The sequence below is a fragment of the Dioscorea cayenensis genome, chromosome 14 (assembly GCF_009730915.1).
Source record: "Dioscorea cayenensis subsp. rotundata cultivar TDr96_F1 chromosome 14, TDr96_F1_v2_PseudoChromosome.rev07_lg8_w22 25.fasta, whole genome shotgun sequence".
NCBI classification, from domain to species: Eukaryota; Viridiplantae; Streptophyta; class Magnoliopsida; order Dioscoreales; family Dioscoreaceae; genus Dioscorea; species Dioscorea cayenensis.
This window is the reverse complement of record NC_052484.1, coordinates 2,977,806-2,997,640: the sequence shown is the minus strand read 5'-3', so window position 1 is coordinate 2,997,640 and position 19,835 is coordinate 2,977,806. Positions and strand designations below refer to the sequence as shown.

Below are 19,835 nucleotides of genomic sequence, written 5' to 3'. Positions count from 1 at the left end.
TTTGAAAAAGAATTTAATTTCTTTATTATTTATATTCTAAATTTAAACATTTAATCGTAAAAGATAAACATTTAAACGATAAACTCGAATTCTTTTCCCTAAACCCTAATCGAAAATCACAAACCCTCGCAGGGGTTTGTGATTTCTTGTTTAGTGCTAGTGACAGTGATCGAGGGCTTTAGAGTTTAGCACTATGGTTTTAGGCTTTAAGTATTTATTATTTAGGGTTTAAATTTTTAGATTTTTAGTATAGATTTTGTAGTGAATTGAAAGTCATGATTTTTAGATATAGCTTTTATAATTTTTAAATTTTTAAGAATTTAAGAATTTTTAAAGCTCAAATTTAAAATTTCTTTATAAAAAAATAACGATGAGTATGCTAGATGACAAAGATCCATATTATACTGAAAACCCTATTCAAGAGATCTATTTTAGAAATCTATTCAAAGAAAAATAAGATCGCCTCTTTATTTATATCCTTTAAATCCATACTATTTTTTTAATTTTTAAAAACTAATAATATAAATATACAGATTTAATTTTAATCTTTTGATAGAATAGATTATATACATATGTGAAGATGTACATATATAATCTTGTAAATACCCATCCCATCCCATCCCATCCATTTGTCTAAGTATTAAGATTAGTCTAGCGTAATTATTGATAAAATTACTATAACTCTAAGCATGCATATTTATTTATGCTTATTAATTATGCAATTGAGATGACTTGTACAAATATCGTATTCTGTTAATTTATTCTGTCATTAAGATGACATGTATAGATATCGTATTCTGTTAATTTATTATGCGATTGAGATGACATGTATAAACATATAATACTTGTTAATTATGCTATATATATTATCAATGGAATATGGTGATTTTGACCCCTTCATTAAGCAATTTTTTAATTCTAAACTTTGTGCCCAATGATTATTGTTGAAGCTAACGTGATACTCAATGTGAATATGAATGTGGATATGGACAATTTATTTATGTCACATATCATGTATAAAAATTATTTTTACCCATCAATCATTGACCACACCATTCAACAAATAAAATATTATTTATTCCTATTATCATAAAATATAAAAGTAAATAATAATAATAATAATAATAATAATAATAATAAGAGAAGTGCATGCAAAAAGAGCCAAAATGGAAGTGGAACTCATATCCCACTACTTTGGTCAACAGGCTTATTTTTTTCCATCTTTCATCATGACAAAGCTCCTCAATCTCTCACTTTCTTTTGTGTTATTCTTATACATATATACTAATCCAATCTACTATTCCATTAATTTACTTCCTTTTTTTTTTTAGGTTATTTGTTCCCTTACATACCCTAACAAAAATAGACAATTGCTTATATACAATTGTTAAAATATTTTTACTTATATATATATATATATATATATATATATATATATATATATATATATATATATAATCATTTTTTTGTTTACTTTTAGAGAATCATTTTTTGTTTACTTATATACACCTTAATTTGATCAAAAATTTAACTACAAAAATTTTTATTGAAAAATAGACTATTATTTAACTTATTTTCACTTCATTTGTATTGAGAAATAAAATTAAAATTAAAAAATCAATTATTGTATATATAATATATATATATAATGTGTATGTTGATTTTGAATCGTTAATTAGGATATATAAAAAAATAAAAATGCATTTGTAAAAAATATATAAATTAATATGATTTATGAGGGTGTATTAATAACTATTCATTTTCATAAGATATCGAAGGAATTTTCATTTTTTCAAAGTCATTTTCTAATTTGTTGTTCTTATCTGCATATGGACAATGACATAAAAAATTAAAAACCTGTTAATAGTTGTAAAGTGATTTGGAGATCTCTTAACTCAATTGCATAATTTTTTCTATATTTTTAACAAAAATTTTTATAGGCAAAAACACCCTCTAATTTTTAATAATTTTTACAACAGAAATGACTAGCGCCCCGTCAAGGGACGCCATAGACGCACAGGTCGCTAATGTTTTTAATAAACACCTATACTAGACACTCATTTCTCATTTAAAAGTAATTAATATATATATATATATATATATATTAAGTTTTATTAATTTCTCGCCAAACAACTTAAATCCCAAAAATCAAATATAGTATACATGAAAAATCATATTTTTTATAACAACTAGTGATTTTTATATATAAACGAAAGGATTTTCGCTCTCACAAAAAGTTAAAAACATCATCATAAACCATGAAACCACATATTATAAAAATATAAAAATAATTCTACTCTTATTTTGCAAAAGTTGAAAACAACAAGTTTTTTTTTATATATATACTTTTCCCTGTAAACAAATATCATTTTTACAAGGGTAGAAAAGTACTTCCTATTTTTTTGGGAGAAATGCAAATATTTCTCAATAATTATACATATACTAATCCAATCCACTATTCCTCTTTCTTATTAATTTTCCTCATATACCAATCCATTCCACTATTCTTCTCTCTCTCTCTCTCTCTCTCTCTCTCTCTCTCTTCTTGGTTGTCTTCCCCACCTTCAAAGCATCTGTCCCCATATTAAACTCTCCTCCACCCTCACATGCCTACCACCTCACAATCCTCTCTCTCTCTCTCTCTCTCAAATGAAGCTCAAAAACCTTCTTCATCTACAACCCATGTTGTTATGCTCCTTCATCTTCATACTTATGTTCCTTGTTATTCTTCACTTTGATGTAACTCATGCAAGGTCTATAAAAGACAAGGATTTCAAGCCTAGTTCTAGTACTAATACAAGCAATGAAAAAGAAGAAGTAGTGCATCATCATCATGATCATTATTCCTCTCCATCCATGTCTTTCTCTCCTTCAAGCTCTTTCAATGGTGATGATCCTGTTCATCCTCTTTATGGAGTCTCCAAAAGATTAGTTCCTCAAGGTCCAAATCCTTCCATAATTAATCTTTTATATTTCTGTGACTTTGTTATATACCATTTAGAGTCTTATATGTTGTTTATTTTTCTTGTTTTAATTTAGTCTTCCTTGTTTTCTTTCTTTTTTGGTTTGGTGTTGATAAGAGTCAATGTGGGGGAAAGGTTTCTTGGATTTTACTTTGTTTTAAATATTGAGAAGAAAACAAAAAGTTTGTGGAATTTTGTTGAACTTGTGCACAACTTTTTGTCTTCTTCTTTAAGTTAAATGAAAGATTTTGCATTCTAGAATTTGGAATTCAGACAAGTTATTTTATGTTTTTAATGTTTAAAATGTTACAATTGAATAAATTGAGAAGTTTATCAATAGTTAGAAATTCCTTAACATTTGAATAAAATATATATATATATATTATATATATATATATATATATATATATATATATATATATATATATATATATATATATATATATATTCTTGGTTTTAAGTCTCTTTGCCATCAAAGGATATAAATCTTAAAAATTGATGTTTTACAAAGGTATAAAAGTAATTTTAAATATTAGAGTATATTGATAGCCACACACTTGTTAGCAAACAATGTCAAATCAAATCAAAATAATATATTTAATTTACTTCTAACAATCATTAGCTTATTTTGAAATAAAATCCCACCAAATTTATAAGTTTGAATTTTGGAAACCAACACTAATTATTAGGAATAATCATCTTGTTAAGAAAATTGCCCAATCCCCAAATGATCTTTAGCAAACCAACCTTTGATTGATCAATACTAATACAACCAACACACACACACACATATATATATATATATATATATATATATATATATATATATATATATATATAATACTAATACAAACAATATATATATATATATATGGCAAAAATATTATTTATGAAAGTCCATGAGTAAAAATCTACTGGACTTGCCCAACTCAGTCACGGGTTGGGACATGATCTAATTCCATGCATTGACTCAACAGAGAAGCATATAGTTATACTGCTCCAAACAAGAACTCAGTATTTAATATTGAATTAACGACTGCTCATCACGTTAGTAATTATCTACATGCGTCCATGATACTAATGCCTCTATATATATACACATATAGAGAGAGAGAGAGAGAGAGAGAGAGAGAGAGAGAGAGAGTTGCAAATTAATTAATTATATATAAAGAAAAAAAAGAGAGAGAGTTGCAAATTAATTAATTATATATAAAGAAAAAAAAGAAAGAAAGAGGGGTAGAACAAGGAAAATATAAAGAACATGGTATACAATTAAAGAAGAATGTGAAGTCATTACATGATTAGTAGTACTATTGTTAACTACATAAGCTCAGTGCCAATAGGATCAACAACAAAATATATCAACAAAGCTTTCCTTGTCACTTCTGAATTTCAATCTCCACATCTGCAGTTTTTCAGAAAAATTTAATTGAGAAATTTATCCAATTTTGATACCACAGAATGATAAAACAAGCTATGCAGAAAAGAAACTTGTTTTTCTCGATGAACCGAAGAAAGCCTCGATGTAATTGAAAAACAAATCTACACAAGTGAACTATAAAACTTTTCGCCAATTTTTCTGATAGCTCAGGGATTATACTACTGAATATCTCACTCTTTACTTCAAGAACTGCAAATGCCTCGATGATTATTGAGACATATATTACTGATTACTGCATGTCTAAGTTCGATATGGAAATTAGTGAAAGAATTATATTATCTAATTGTGTTGCTATGAGTTACAAATGCGGATTTCTCTCGGAATGCAAAGCCTTTTGACAATGAGTATTTTTCGTACTTTAGAAAAAGAGAAGGATGAGAAAGATTTATACTCGAAGGTTTAGTGTTCTTACGTCCTTGTAATCAGAGCTGCCTTTGAACATCTCCAAGTCTTCAACTGCAGAAGACCATAAGCACAAAGTGAAGATTTAACTCATATTTCCAAAATTGATAAGTTTTGTTCCAGTTTCTCGCAAAAAGAAACTAATGTGATTTCAAATTTTCGAGTAATTATCAGCTAAACATAAACAAACAAGAAAACAATCCTACGAGATGGAAAGCTGTATGACTGCAGCATGTGTATTCGCTATCTGTGACGTTGAAAATTTGACCTGAAATTTTTACTGATTGTGAAAATTAATCTAAGTAAAAAAATTCAGCACGAGAACAAATAAATTTCAAGATGATAAGTGCAAGAAATTTCTCAATATGTTTCAGCAAACATGCTGTTCATACATAAACAGTTGAATTAAAAGCTTTATGTTTTCCACTGATATACATAGCCTGTCCTTCAGTTTGAATGGCGATGATTGTCACTCTCTAAAAATAACTCTATGAAATTTAAATTGAGCGCCATAAAACAACATTAAACAACAACAACAATTAAATTGTACTCTGTTAACATTTGAGGTTTTGGGTCAATGCTCATTAGCATCCATCACTTTCGCCCACTCCCCACAGACCATACTCATCCAAGTAACACAAGTTCATCGCCGATTGTAATTAATTGTCACAATCCAATTGAAAGACAAGTGTTGAAATGGTTTAGAGTATGCCAATTATTATCTTTCAAGACTTTCAAGTGAATTCAGGAATAAACGAAATCGCTATGGCTATACAATTATTTCTAGATTTATGTCTCAAACTGAAATAAATCATAACTTTTCATCACTGCTGTATCATGTGCAATTTGTTAATAAGCTGAGTAATTTTTAATCATGGATACCTGGGTTGCTTTGTACAATCAAAAGGAACTGTATTCCGCAATCAAACTCCGAAGAGTATCTAATGCCTCTTCGACGGCATGTCTGCTCGCGTTATCAGAGAATGAAATCAACAATACACACTCCACCCCATAGTTAAACTCCTGTTCAATCAAATTACAAGAATGAATACCAAAAACATCGATTTCACATAATCCAGTTCATGCATACATCAAATGATAGCATCTTTTAAATCAAGTAATGTAATTGAAACTGTATTCATACAGAACATAAACCTAACCTCTCCTCTCGAAATATGGGCATGATATCATCTTCTACTCAGATTCATAGTCCAAAGAAATCAACCCCTACAAGACAATCAACCCATCATAATTAGAGCAGACAAACATAGCAAGATGGTAATTTTTCCGAAAATTTAAAAATAAGGGAGCCAAGGAACTGGATAAGTGATTACATGCCAGGGCATACATAGCAATGTGGTTTAACATGCTCCTTAAGAATTCCCAAATATGAATCATTAACATAAAACTTGGCAAGGTCTTCCTTTCTCTGAAATCTCATATAAACCACATGAGTAATATTATCAACATTCAATTCCTCCACACCACCTGCACATCCAATATTTCCAATGATTTAAAAATTCAAACTAGATAAACAAAATTTTGGGAAACAAACATGAGAGTTACCAAGTGAAATTGCAAGGATTCCACTCATATGGTACTGTGATGTATACAAGTAATCAAGCATGTTCTTTTCTTCAACATCTGATAACTCCTCCTTGGCTTTCACCAACATTAAATGCTCCACAATTTTCCTGTCAATCCTGATGGAAATTAACACACAATGCCATCTCTTTCACCAAAAATATATACATATATATGTATACCTTTTCTTAGCAACTCCATTGACAACACCAACATCAGTGCTTTTGATGTGCAACCTCTGAATTGATCCTGAGAAAAGAAACAAGAAACAGATGAGAACAATTGGAAGCAAGAAGAAGGGAAGAGAGAAGGATCATACCATGGAGTGGCCTTGTTTTTGGTGAATGGAGAGGGGATTTGTGAGGAGAAAGGAGAGATGGGGAGAGGTGTGGTGGGGAGTGACATTGGAGGAGAGGGATTGCAGAGTGTCAATGGAAGGCAAGGATTAGGGATTCAATTTTTGTATATGTTCATGTGGAAGAAGACGATGGATTACTTGCAAGAAAGTTGTGGAGGTCATGTGATGTGGATTTGTGTGTTTGGTTTGTTCATGTGTTGTGGCATCATCAGATAAACTTGTCTTTTTTTTTAAATTTAACAAATATTTTTCCTTTTTCCTTCTCAAATAACTGATTTATATTTGGAGTTGAAAAATTTAAATTATGGTTAATAAATGGTTTTATAAAAATGGAATTTAGGCCTGATGAATATATACAAAAATATTTTATTATTAATAAATAATATTGAGAAGTATTAGTCAATTGTTTTCCTTTAAAAATAGATTTGAAGGCACTTCACAAGACTAGAGCTTACAAGAAGTCAATTGTGAGGATGGAAAAACAGTGGATTGAAAAAATAGGTCAAAACAGGTTGCTAATATCTCATGAGTCTTAACAAACAAAACTGATGAACAGAACAGTCAAATTGAAATAAACCGCAATAAGTTTAGTATTTTAGGACAGTGAGGGATTGGATTCTACTTCTTTTCGTCCTTCTCGGCCTCTGCAGCTTTCTTCAACCTCGCACCGACTTGGCGCTTGTTCATCTGTTCGACGCGAAGCTTTCCGTAGGCACTGAATGATTTCATTTCCTCAGTCACCTTCACAAGCTCGACCGAAGGTTGCTCACGGACAATCGGCATGTATGTGCCTTGGACCTGAGTGGCGGTGGCAAGCTCCTCCGGTGCAGAATCACCAGACTGAAAAAGATATTTGAAGATGTTTATCAGTTTGGTAAATTTCATCAGCAATGCAAAAGTTTAGAGGGAAAGAAAGAAAGGAACCTTGAATTTGCAAGCACGTCTTGGGAAGATAACAAGTTTGGCCTTGTAAGTCTTCAGCCTCTGGACATTGGATTGAAGACCCTCCAGGAGGCGGTTCTTCCGCGGTGATCAACCGCAATTCCAATAGTCGGTGCAAGCTTTTTCGGAATGCCAGCTGCCTGAAAGACAAAGCATGAATGTAGCATTTCATGATCCATGTAAAAAGATGAGGGAAGATCAACAGTTCATCTTTGAAATCAAGATTACCAGAAAGTAAACAGCAAAGAATTGCTGAAGCTTTAAATTTAGCTAACTCAAGTATTGTGAAAACACATCAGAGAAAGAAACATTTAAAAATTAGTGAACTTCTAAATGCTTTTCTCAATAGTTTTGTTTGTTAAAAGCTATACTTAAATGCTAAGTTAAAACTATTATTCATTGCTGTGTCTTTTACCTCCATGTTCTCCTAAACTAAACTACCACCAATCAATAGCCCTATTCAAAAACATCAAAGTTCTGAAAGGTTCTAACAATTGTAACTTCGTGGGGTACTTTCCTGACTGCCTACATGGTTTCCAAATAACAGATTTCAAAAGCAAATTACTTGTTATTTAAATGATTGAACGATATACATGGAAATAGAATAGTATATAGGATCTCAGAATTTGCTATGAAGGAAACATTTTTAGATCAGAAATTAAAGCATAAGATTGTCATATTCATGTAAGGTTTAGTCCTCATATTAAAATATAATGCTTAGATTATTACCTTGAGTTCCTCAAGCGTAAATCCCCTGCCTGCCCTAGGTTTCATATTGTACTTCAGAGTCTGACATTGAACAATAGGCCGGAGTGGTCCAGCAGTTGGCCGTGGAAAAATCTTTACAGCTTTCTTTTGTCTTGCTGCAAAATTAATCACAAATGCATAAATGGACAAAATTAAAGTTGAGTATAAACTTACAATAACAAAAGATAAGCACATAGAAACCAATTGAAAATACAGACAGAGTACCAGTGCGTCTTCTGGTTTTGCGAGCAGGCTGGTTAAACCAAGTCTTAACATAGTTTTGCCAGTGCTTCTTGAAGTGCCCATTAGGCACAACGTTGTTATGCTTGACCATGACTACTCACCTGGAGATAAATATGGGAATAAGAGACATACAAGTTAAAAAAACCAGAAAAGGCAGTAAGATAATTTAAAATCTGTATTCCACAAGCACTGCAATAACTCATCTTCTATAAACATCATTGTTGTTACATTAAGATTATGACCATGCTCAACATACAGTGCTGTGCTCATATGCTGTTTGAGCAAATTATATCAAGGTAAAAAATTTAACTTCCCAAAAAGGGCAAAAAAAATTTAAAAGAAAACAGCTCTACAATATAATATTTCCCAAAACAAAATAACCTTTTAATCTTTAAAGCCATGTAAACATCATGCAGTGTAGGTTCCATCTTCCATTAGGCAGATTTTGCTTTGAATGACAAACAATACAAATCTTCTGAATTATATGGAAAACTAGTTGAGCTATGCAAAAACAATCATTTTTGCTGGGAACATTATGTCAATATATCCATAAAGAGCCTCTACAGTAAATCAAAGATACAGAACTGCAATCAATCAAATATTACAAAGCCCCAGAGTTTCCACTGTTCAGATTTAGAAATATCAGGCTAAGGATTATTAAAATCAGAAATTGCTAGAAACACAACACGTGGAACAAAGTATCTCTATTCTAGTTCTATCATCAGCCATTGGTTTGAATATAAGTTGCTGTTGGGTACAATTTCCTTTCCTTTTCTAGATAACATCATAGCAAGTTACACAAATAGATTGGGTCAAAAGAAAGACCTGTTATGGAATCTCATCAATGGTCCACCTATCAATGGTTGCTTACTGCAAAATTTTGGCACACCCTTATATAAGGACAGCAATACAACGATCTACGTATTTAGGGTGTCAAGTATTCTGTGCTGAATGAATACTTTGTTATATGCAACACTCGATATTTATCAACATTGCTCAAACAGATCAGAATTTACAAAACTATTTTTCAGCTATAATTTCTTATGATAAACAGACCGTATTAACAAAATCCTCCATACAGTACAAATCTCATACCATTACACTCAAAAGCCAAGTATAAAATAAACTATCCACACCATCCCAAAACAAAAGATATTTACAATGCAGCAATTTCTAAGTCTCGAACTCAAGTTAACAAGCATTTCAAGTAAATTATAAAATATCTGCATACTTGGAAGCTTGTTGATGTATATACAAAAAAAAAAATAAATAAATAAATAAATAATAAAAAAAGGATAATAAATCATAAATCAATGTTATTGAGCAATTTTCATCAGAGAAATGATGATATATCAAAGAAAAAACAAGTTTATATACATTAACAAAACGTATAATGTGAAGATTATGTGCAGATGATTAAACTTTAGAACAATAAGAACTGATCCCATAAAAGCCATGGATCTATGAATAAGAGGCCGCTTGAACAAAACTCTAGAAAAACACAAAGTATGAACATCAATGAAGAACATTTAGAGATTTCAGCACCGAAAAAAATGAAAAAAAAAATTACGAAAAATCGATAAAAATCCGAGCTTTCGAAGAAAAAATTCCCTGTAGTTCATTGTAATGATCAAATTACACAAAGAAGATGCTTCGATTTATTGAAACGAGAGAACCTCACCAGAACTTTAACAGCGGAAGATTAAAAACAAATATATATATATATCAAAATCTGAGTTTTCGAAGCAGAAATCCAATGAAATACACTGAGATCATAGAATTAAACAAAGAGAATACTTTGATCTTTCGAAAAGAGAGAGAACCTTACTGGATCACCGCTGTGGAGCTTCTCGTTTTCTCGCGGCCGCCACAGCGCTAATATGGAAGCGCTGCAAAACCCTAACTTTTTATCATCTTTGCTGTGTTTATATAGAAAATTACTGAAATACCCTTTTTCTCTCAAATCAAGAGAAGAGAAATTATTGATTATATATATATATATATATATTTACGTTTGCATTAAAACATTGCTTTGTTATATATATATATATATATATTAAAAAAAAAACTTCTGGAAACAAATTACAATAAAGAAAAATAAAAAAAATATTGCTCAAATGTCATTAATAGGGTGTAAGAGTGTTTTCAAGAAAACAACTCTCAGACTTATGGTTATACTTTCAACATAAAATTATATTGAATAATGAGTGGCTTTTAATACTATATTACCACACTTATCTAAAATAGTATTTATATTCACAAAATTAAAACTTTCAATTGGTTAGTTTAGGATAACAGAATTCTTACTTTTTTAAAATCTGACTATTAGAAAATATAACAAACTCCCAAATTGCTATATGTGTTTTATGCCATATAGCAATTAAGGTAGTGGATCATTTATTTTTCCTTATCTCTTTACCACGTATTTCGTCTCTTTTTGGTTAACTCTGTGACCAACCTAACAATTCCACATTTATCATAGACCTTTTGGAGACCTTGGAGATTCAAAGTCAAACTTGGGACTTGCTTCTAAAACCATTATTATGTCAATTTAGTTGGAGTGAAATGATCGAATTTTTAAATCTCGCACGCTTCCATCCTTTTCCTTTATGATTAGAATTCTTCACATGTTTATTCAGGGACGGAACTAAGGGGGCTAACAGGGGTTTCAGCCTCCCCTCAGCCATCGGTGGTCTTCTTTAGTGGTCGGAAGACCCAAAAACCAGCCCCCTCTTGGAGGCCGGTCAGCCTCCTTGGTGGCCGAGCAACCCAACCAGCGGCAAGCTTCAAGCCCTCCTTTGCAGCTTTGCTCGACGTTCCCGGCCGATGGCAACCGCCAGCCCTTCTTCGGCAATTAGCAAAGCAATTGATGGGAATCATGGGATCATGGGATCATAGGAGTCATGAGACTTGAAGTTGAAGTCTTGGATGAGGATGAAGATGCTGCTCATGAATAGATGAATCATGAATGATGATGGCTTGAACTTCAATGATATTGAGTTGCTTAGCATGTGATGTGGGCCCACAACTTAATTATAACCGGCCCCATTTATCAACTTCACTACTTCAGCCCTTTTTTTCAAATTTTCATTAATTTCTTTAAGACTTTAATGGGAAAAAAATAAAAAAACTAATGTAACTGAATAAAAAACTAAAAGCAAAAATCCTTGTGGTTGTGGGCCGGCCAGCACATGGGGCTACAAGTTATCAAAACAGCTCCTTGAAATTCTGTTTCCTGATTTCAAAATCTTGAATATTGGTTGCTTGGAGTCTAACTATCCTAGAGTCTTGGAGATAATAGTGAATATATTACATTAGTATTATTTTTATTATTGCCATGAGAATGAATGTATTACTCCTTGAAATAAGAATGAAAAATTCATGGGTGAAAAAATAGAACATGAATGTTAAACTTCACTTTTATAAATATGCCCACAATGTGTTTGATTAAATGTCTCAATGAGTTAAAATGTTGAGAATATCAAATATTAATATATATCATAATGTATATGTGTATAATTAAATAATGTTTAGTGTTAAACCTATATAGCAAAATGTATAACAAGATAGACTTTAATAAGACAAGTTATACTAATTGCCTAAGGTTTCATATTCATTGACACATAACAAAATGGATTCAATAACATAACAAAATTGGTTTCATAAGACATATTCAATCATTTAGATGCATGAATGTTAGCATTACCATGTTCAACCAATTTTGTGTTTGATTCTTCTAATGATGTTAGTTGTGTCATGATTAACTTTTTTGCTTGTTATTTTTTTATAGTCTATAATTTAAGTTTTTTTTACTTATTTTTTTTATAGATCATGGACAAATTTTTGATCAAAAGACCAAAGAGTGGAGAGTCATCAAATACTCCTAAACTACCATTGGATTCTAAATCAAGCGAGGAGAACATTAATACAAATTTTAATTTCAACAACATTATTAGTGACCCCGGATACGAAAACCAATTGAAGACTTTGATATTGGAATTATAGATCAAGTTAGAAGAGAGTATTTGAATAGAGGCCCATGTCAACCAATTGGCCACAATTTTCCACAAAAAGATTATAGCAAATAAAAGAGAAGTTTTCAAGATGCTTGGTTTAAACAACATCCATGGTTGGAGTATAGTATGACAAAAGATGCGGCATTTTGTTTTTGGTGTTATCTTTTCAAGATAAGTAGAGGAAGTCGAATGGGAAAAGATGCATTCACTAAAATGGGATTCAATAATTGGAAAAAAGCATTGGAAAGATTTGTAGAACATATCGGTACCATAAATAGTATGTATAATGATGCAAGAGTAAAATTTCAAGGGTTCCAAAGTCAAAGACAAAGTGTGTCACACTTGTTGGCTACACATTCACATGAGATGGAGGTTGCATATCGTATTCATTTGACGGCAATTTTAAGTGTGACTTGTTTTCTCTTGAAGCAAGGTTTACCTTTCCGTGGAAATGATGAGTCTTCAAATTCACTAAACAAAGGCAATTTTCTTGAGTTGCTTGATTGGTATAGCCTACGAAATGAAGAAGTTTGGAAGACAGTCAATCAAAATGCCCCTGGAAACAATCAATTGACTTCCCCAAAAATTCAAAAGGAGTTGGCAAATGCTTGTGCAATGGAGATTACACGTGTTATTGTTGATGATATTGGGGATAATTATTTTTCTCTTATGGTTGATGAAGCCCGAGATGCTTCAATAAAGCAACAAATGAGAGTTGTTTTATGATATGTGAATAAGAATGGACATGTGATAGAGTGATTCCTTGCATTGGTTCATGTGCTTGATACCTCTGCAATTTCTTTAAAGAATGTCATTGATTGTTTATTTGCTAAATACAAGTTGTCTCTTTCGAGGTTAAGAGGGCACGGATATGATGGGGCTTCAAATATGCGAGGTGAATTCAATGGTTTGAAAGCACTTATTTTAAAAGAAAATCCATATGCAAGATATGTACATTGTTTTGCTCACCAACTACAATTAGTGGTTGTTGCGGTTGTTAAAGAGAATCCAATTGTGCGTGATTTTTTCCAATATGTTAATATGATTGTTAATGCCATCAAAGCATCATGTAAAAGGAGAGATCAACTTCGGTAACATCATCATGATAGATTGGTTGAGCAATTAGAGAAAGCGGAGATAATCAGTAGTAAAGAAAAAAAAAATCAAGAATCCAGTTTAGCATGACCAGGGGATACTCGTTGGGGATCGCATTACACTACAATTCTCCTGCTAATTTCTATGTGGAGCTCAATTTTAGAGGTACTCCAAAATGTGCATGATGATGGGACTTCTAGTAATAATAGAGGTATAGTGACAAGTTTGATTGAAAAAATGGAGAATTATCAGTTTGTATTTGTGATGTACTTGATGAGGCGTTTATTGGGGATGACAAATGAGTTGTCACTTGCGTTACAACAAAAGGACCAAAATATTGTTCAAGCCATGCGATTGATTGAAGTGGTGAAAGCTCGTCTTCAACACTTTAGGGAGACAGGATGGAAGGAGTTTTTGGGAGAAGTTACCTCTTTTTGTAAGGGGAACTCAATCGATGTGCCTAATATGGAGGATAATATGCCAATTCGTGGTCGTTCTAGGCTGGAAGGACAATTCATTACTCATTTTCACCATTATCGTGTAGAGATTTTTTGTGAGGTAATTATTTTTTGTATTTATTATAGTTTTATAAATCTCATTAATTTATTCTTTTTATTAATATTTTCTCTCTATTTTATCATTATTTCAATGTTAGGTTATTAATTTGATTTCTCAAGAAATGCTCAACCGCTTTCCTGAAGCTAGCACGGAGTTACTTCTTTTGGTATCATGCTTTGATCCTAAGAACTCATTTTCTAAATTCAACATCCATAAGCTACTCCATCTTGCAGAGTTGTACCCTGAAGACTTCTCAGTGATTGAACGTATGATGCTTGAGGATCAACTTGCTACTTTCATTTATGATGTGCGACATGATGATGATTTTGCAAATATCGGGGACTTGGGAGATTTTGCTATAAAGATGGTTGATATTGGCAAATGTACTATTTTCCCCCTCGTTTATCGTCTTATTGAGCTGCCATTGGTTTTGCTAGTTGCAACAGCTAGTGTTGAGAGGGCATTTTCGGCAATGAATATTGTGAAAACTGACTTGCGTAACAAAATGGGAGACGAGTGGATGAATGATAACATGATTGTCTATATTGAGAAAGAGGTTTTTGCAACTATTGATAATGAGGCGATCCTACAATGTTTGCAGAGCTATCGAATAATGCTAACACAAGATACTACATCAAAGACTCTTTGCTGAGCTTCTACCATTTTTATTCAGGAGGGCTCCTTCTTTTCATGTAGTTGTAGTTTTTTGTTTAACGGTTTTCTTTGTTTTCATTTGTTATCCATGTCTAGTGGACCTATTGTTGTATCTCTAACTCCTTGTACATTTGTTTTTTTCTTAATTAAAAAAATACTTTGAAGTTGCATATGATCACCTTATTTGAATATTTTGTAGATCCCTTTCTTATGGCATGCGATTCTCTTTCTCAACTTTGTTAACTAAAATAGTAGAATAAATAAATTTTGGTATTTTTGCAATTTGCTTATTAAAATTATTCCATAAAATAACAGTATTTTAGGTAATTTTGATATTTAAATAAATAATGAGTTAGTTATAAATATAATTTTTTAAATAAGTATATATATATAATATAAGTTATCTACAGACATCCATAGAACGAGCACATATAAAAATAAAAAAAAAAACATAAGAGAAAAAGAAAGTGAGAGAGTTGGATAGACCAAGGAGAGGGTTATTATATATTTTTTTTTGTTTGGGAATTGTGTGAGAAGAGTAGTTGGATTGTCATCCAACCGATACAAATGTTAAAAAAATTAAGATAAATTTAGTTGCCCATGTGTTCAAATAATAATAAAAAAAATCTCACTCATGTTAATTGTTAGTAGCCATTAATTTTGACATTGCAGCCATGTTAATGGTTAGTAGTCATTATTATTGACTTTTGAAGCCACCATTGTGTGTAATTAGAGCCACCTAAGTGTTGTTTTTATTTAAAATCTTTGCTTATAAAAAGGGAAGATCTTTGGATGTCAAAATGTGTATACGTTCATAAGAGTTGTTATGAAAAGTAAAGGAGTAATTAAGAGGAAGTGAATGTAATCGTTCTCTAGTAAAATTATTGTAAAATTCTTTAAGTATTGTTATAGATGTGACACACCAAAGAAAAAATGTGTGAGATCTAATTTTGTACTCTTGAATAATCCTTCATAGTAAGTACCACAGCGATAGCAAAAGCCATGACCTAAATTACGTATGTGGCTTATTTAAAAGTGAACATGTATCACTTTTAGTTATTTTTTTTACTTTTTAATTTTATTTTATATCGTTCTTGTTAAGTGGAATTTTAGTTTTTTATTTAGTTAGAATATTTTATTTTTATATTTTATAATAAAATTACACTCATTTATTGTTTTATTTTTTTAATAAATTAAATTTTAGAAAGTATTTAGTATTTACATAACATATTAATAAATTTTATTTTTAAATGCTAATTTTTTTGTTGGTATATTTATGATATATATATATTTTTTGTAATTCCATTCATTGATTATAAATTAAAAATAATATTAATAAATATACATGATTTTGTATTTTCTAATGAAAAAATAATAATAAATTATTAAAATTGTAAAAAAAACTCTAATATTGTGACCCGATTGACCCGGCCGGGTCAACAAGGTTAACACCGGGTTTTTCCATACCCGATTCAATGGGGTATACCCGGGCCGGCCACATGGCCGGTTCCCGGGTTTTCCGGTTGAACCGGCCGGGCCGGTCCGGGTCTGACAACATTGAATTTAAATGAATTGGATAATTATGTAATTGTAATTTGTCTAGATTTTTTTTATTCAAATATCCATGTGTTGGTACATATAAGCATTATATTTTTTTATTCAAATATCCATTTGTCTAGATTTTTTCATCATACATTATATTTTTTATTTTCAATTGTATATAGCATCTTTAGCATGTGTAACATAAATGCATTAGAAATATTATAGTTATTTATAGAAAATTTTTATATTAATATTTTGGGCGGGGCGGGAATTCCCCGTGGGGCGGGGATCCCCGCGGGAGAGTGAGCGGGGGAGGATTTTTTCCCCGCGGGGAATTTTAACCGGGGAATCCCCGCCCCGTGGAGAGCGGGGATGGGGACGGGGATCCCATTCCCCACCCCGTCCTGCCCCACCCCCATTCCTAGTTGTAACACAACTTATAAATTTCTAACACCAAACTCGTTCCTCACAAGAACTACGCAAGCTCCATATATTATTCTCTTTCCTGTTGTAAAGAGAGAGATACAGAATAAAAGTAAAAAATAATTTATCAAAAAATTTAATTAAAATAAAAAAAATATAACATGTATAAAAATAATAATAATAAAGTGACAGAAATGGAAATTTGGGACCCACTTGAGTTCTTTTCGAAATATTTTATAAACAACCCCTCCTTCCCGCCCAAAGCAAAGAAAATGGCGGGAAATTTTCAAACTCTCAAAACCACTATAAATAAACACAGAGAAAAAAAAAATAAAATAAAAGAAAGAGAGAGAGAGAGAGCGAAAATGGAGATCAGAGTGAAATGCAGGTGCGGCAATGGCGGATGCTCAGAATGGGCGATCGTGGAGCTCCAGGGCGTGGTGGAGAGCCAGGTGTCATCCATCGGAACACGCATCGAAGGCCTCGAGATCGGCAACCTCTGCCGCTCATCCTCTTCCTCGCAAGAAACCTACACCTTCACCATTGGCTACCACGAGCTCTCCGGTTCCAAAATTGCCCTCAAGAAACCCTTGCTGGTTCTCAAGAAACACAAGAATGATGATGATGATGAGGAGATGAAGAATCCAAGGGTAGAATTGGAAGTCATTGGCATTGTTCGCCATCGAATCCTCTTCAAGAACCGCCCTAAAGCCCTGATTTCAAGTCAGTCTTCTTCTTCTTCTTCTCTTCCATTTGAATCTCTATTTTTTTTTTCAAGGGATTTTTCATCTTTATTTTTAAGGGGAAAAAAACTATTTATTTGTGAGAAAATGAATTAGTTTTATCTTTTATAATTATTATTAATAATTTAAATTGATTATTGAATTTGTCACACATATTTTCTTTATAAATTTTATTCAAGGTTATTATTAAGTTTGCTTTACTTGATATATTTTTTATTATTTTGCTTCCAATATATTTTTAGCTTGAAAAATGTAGCATAATATATTTATATGTATAATTACTCATAACGAATAAACATAAAATCGTTATTTGGTTTTGTATTGTTTATTATTTAGTATAAACTCGAGAAATAAACAAATTATCTGTTTGATAATTTTTTTTAATTATTATTATTTTTTTTTATAAATGTGAGCATGCCATAGAGTCAATAAATGAAATACCAACTCACAGTTATGAGTTATTTTAGAATAGATAAATATGAATAAGCCATTGATTCAAATCTTCAATCTTTAGATATAGAAGGTAATAAAAACACCAACTCTGGCATTACAAAGGTGCATAGAGCTAAAGGAATAATGCAAAATGAAATTATGTTTCCTCATTTATATTAATTTGTGTTAATTTGAGGGTAAATTAAATAATAAACATCCCAAATTAAATTATATGAAATTTTTTTCATAATAAAAGTAACAATTAAAATTAGGCCAACTCAATGGATTAAGTATTCACTTTTATGCAAAAGATTGGTTTAGACTTGCAAAACTCAATTCTCGTATTATCAACACAGTCAGAATGTTTAATTTTTGATTGTGCATATGTTTAATTTTTGACTGTGCATATGCCCCTGACTATTGTGCTTGTCGTATTTGTCAATATATATATATATATATATATATAAAAGTGGTTTTTTTTTTTTGGAAAACCTTTACAAGATTTATGGGATGATTAATCTTTATATTTAAATTTAGCTTTGATAAGATAGAATCTTGACATATTCCTTTGTGTTAATACTTGTGAATTTTCATTTTCATTTTCATTTTTGATATTTAGGGCCACAATGCAAGGAGAAAAAGTCGGCTTCATAGACTGATTTTGTCTACTATATTCTCATGCCCAAGTTATGCAACAAAGTATTTGTTAGTTGTTAAATTGAAACATTTTATGCATATTAAATAATACAATGGATGGCTACGAAAAGCAAGGGTTATGTATTTTTTTGTATTTTTGTATTTTTATTTTTATACAAATTATAGTTTCAATGATAACTTATTATTAGAGATTTTGTAAATATTCACAAAAAAATGGAAAATAATTGGAATTGAAGTTAACAAAAAAATAGAATAGTTTAAAGACAAACAAAATTGATACAATAAGAAAGAGCAAAAACTTAAATTCAAAGCAATATTATTATTATTTTTTATTCCATTATATTTTTGTTCCTCAATTCTTAAAACCCTAAACTCAGATCAAATTAGGGTTCTTTAATCAAAACATTCATCATGCAAACCCTAAAACATAAAACTAGGGTTCAATTTCTACCTCTTATGGTTCATCCCTAGACCCCAAACCCTAAATAATCAAATTTGAATTTTTTCAGAGAAATTCATGAAATTAGGGTTTATTTACGATTTAGAACTATTGTTTATCCCACAACCCAAAAAAAAAAACCATAAAATTAGGGCTCCATTTCTACCTCTTATGGTTCATCCCTAGAACCCCAAACCCTAAATTATCAAGTTTGAATTTTTTTTTTCCAGAAATTCATGAATTAGGGTTCATTTATGAATTAGAACTAATTTTTATCCCAAAACCCCAAAAAACATAAAATTAGGGTTCCATTTCTACCTCTTATGGTTCATCCCTAGAACCCCAAACCCTAAATTATTAAGTTTGAATTTTTTTTCCAGAGAAATTCATGAATTAGGGTTCATTTATGAATTAGAACTAATTTTTATCCCAAAACCCCAAAAAACATAAAATTAGGGTTCCATTTCTACCTCTTATGGTTCATCCCTAGAACCCCAAACCCTAAATTATTAAGTTTGAATTTTTTTTTCCAGAGAAATTCATGAATTAGGGTTCATTTATGAATTAGAACTAATTTTTATCCCAAAAACCCCCAA

The 19,835-nt window shown here is 31.0% G+C and overlaps 3 protein-coding genes and 1 pseudogene across 3 annotated transcripts; 3 read left to right on the top strand and 1 right to left on the bottom strand.

Moving 5' to 3' along the window:
- Positions 1–7,218: 7,218 nt before the first annotated feature.
- Positions 7,219–10,615, bottom strand: LOC120276516 (annotated as a pseudogene).
- Positions 10,616–13,062: 2,447 nt separating this feature from the next.
- Positions 13,063–13,422, top strand: LOC120275618 (zinc finger MYM-type protein 1-like). The gene has a single exon (XM_039282245.1). The coding sequence runs from the start codon at positions 13,063–13,065 to the stop codon at positions 13,420–13,422; it is 360 nt and encodes a 119-aa protein (XP_039138179.1).
- Positions 13,423–14,028: 606 nt separating this feature from the next.
- LOC120275617 lies at positions 14,029–15,001 on the top strand. The gene is made up of 2 exons (XM_039282244.1): positions 14,029–14,349; positions 14,447–15,001. Exons 1-2 carry the CDS (start codon positions 14,029–14,031, stop codon positions 14,999–15,001), a joined length of 876 nt encoding a protein of 291 aa, XP_039138178.1.
- A 2,288-nt stretch (positions 15,002–17,289) lies between these two features.
- LOC120276320 (putative uncharacterized protein DDB_G0287975) lies at positions 17,290–18,923 on the top strand. The gene is made up of 2 exons (XM_039283044.1): positions 17,290–17,691; positions 18,763–18,923. Exons 1-2 carry the CDS (start codon positions 17,334–17,336, stop codon positions 18,795–18,797), a joined length of 393 nt encoding a protein of 130 aa, XP_039138978.1. The 5' UTR covers positions 17,290–17,333; the 3' UTR covers positions 18,798–18,923.
- The last annotated feature ends 912 nt before the right edge of the window (positions 18,924–19,835 follow it).

Excerpts from the sequence above, each read along its gene's own strand:
- LOC120275618 (XM_039282245.1), top strand. The coding sequence starts at position 13,063 with ATGGAGGTTGCATATCGTATTCATTTGACGGCAATTTTAAGTGTGACT.
- LOC120275617 (XM_039282244.1), top strand. The coding sequence starts at position 14,029 with ATGGAGAATTATCAGTTTGTATTTGTGATGTACTTGATGAGGCGTTTA. Across the intron at positions 14,350-14,446 it reads GTGTAGAGATTTTTTGTGAG|GTTATTAATTTGATTTCTCA; the intron begins GTAATTATTTTT and ends TTTCAATGTTAG.
- LOC120276320 (XM_039283044.1), top strand. The coding sequence starts at position 17,334 with ATGGAGATCAGAGTGAAATGCAGGTGCGGCAATGGCGGATGCTCAGAA. Across the intron at positions 17,692-18,762 it reads CCCTAAAGCCCTGATTTCAA|GGCCACAATGCAAGGAGAAA; the intron begins GTCAGTCTTCTT and ends TTTGATATTTAG.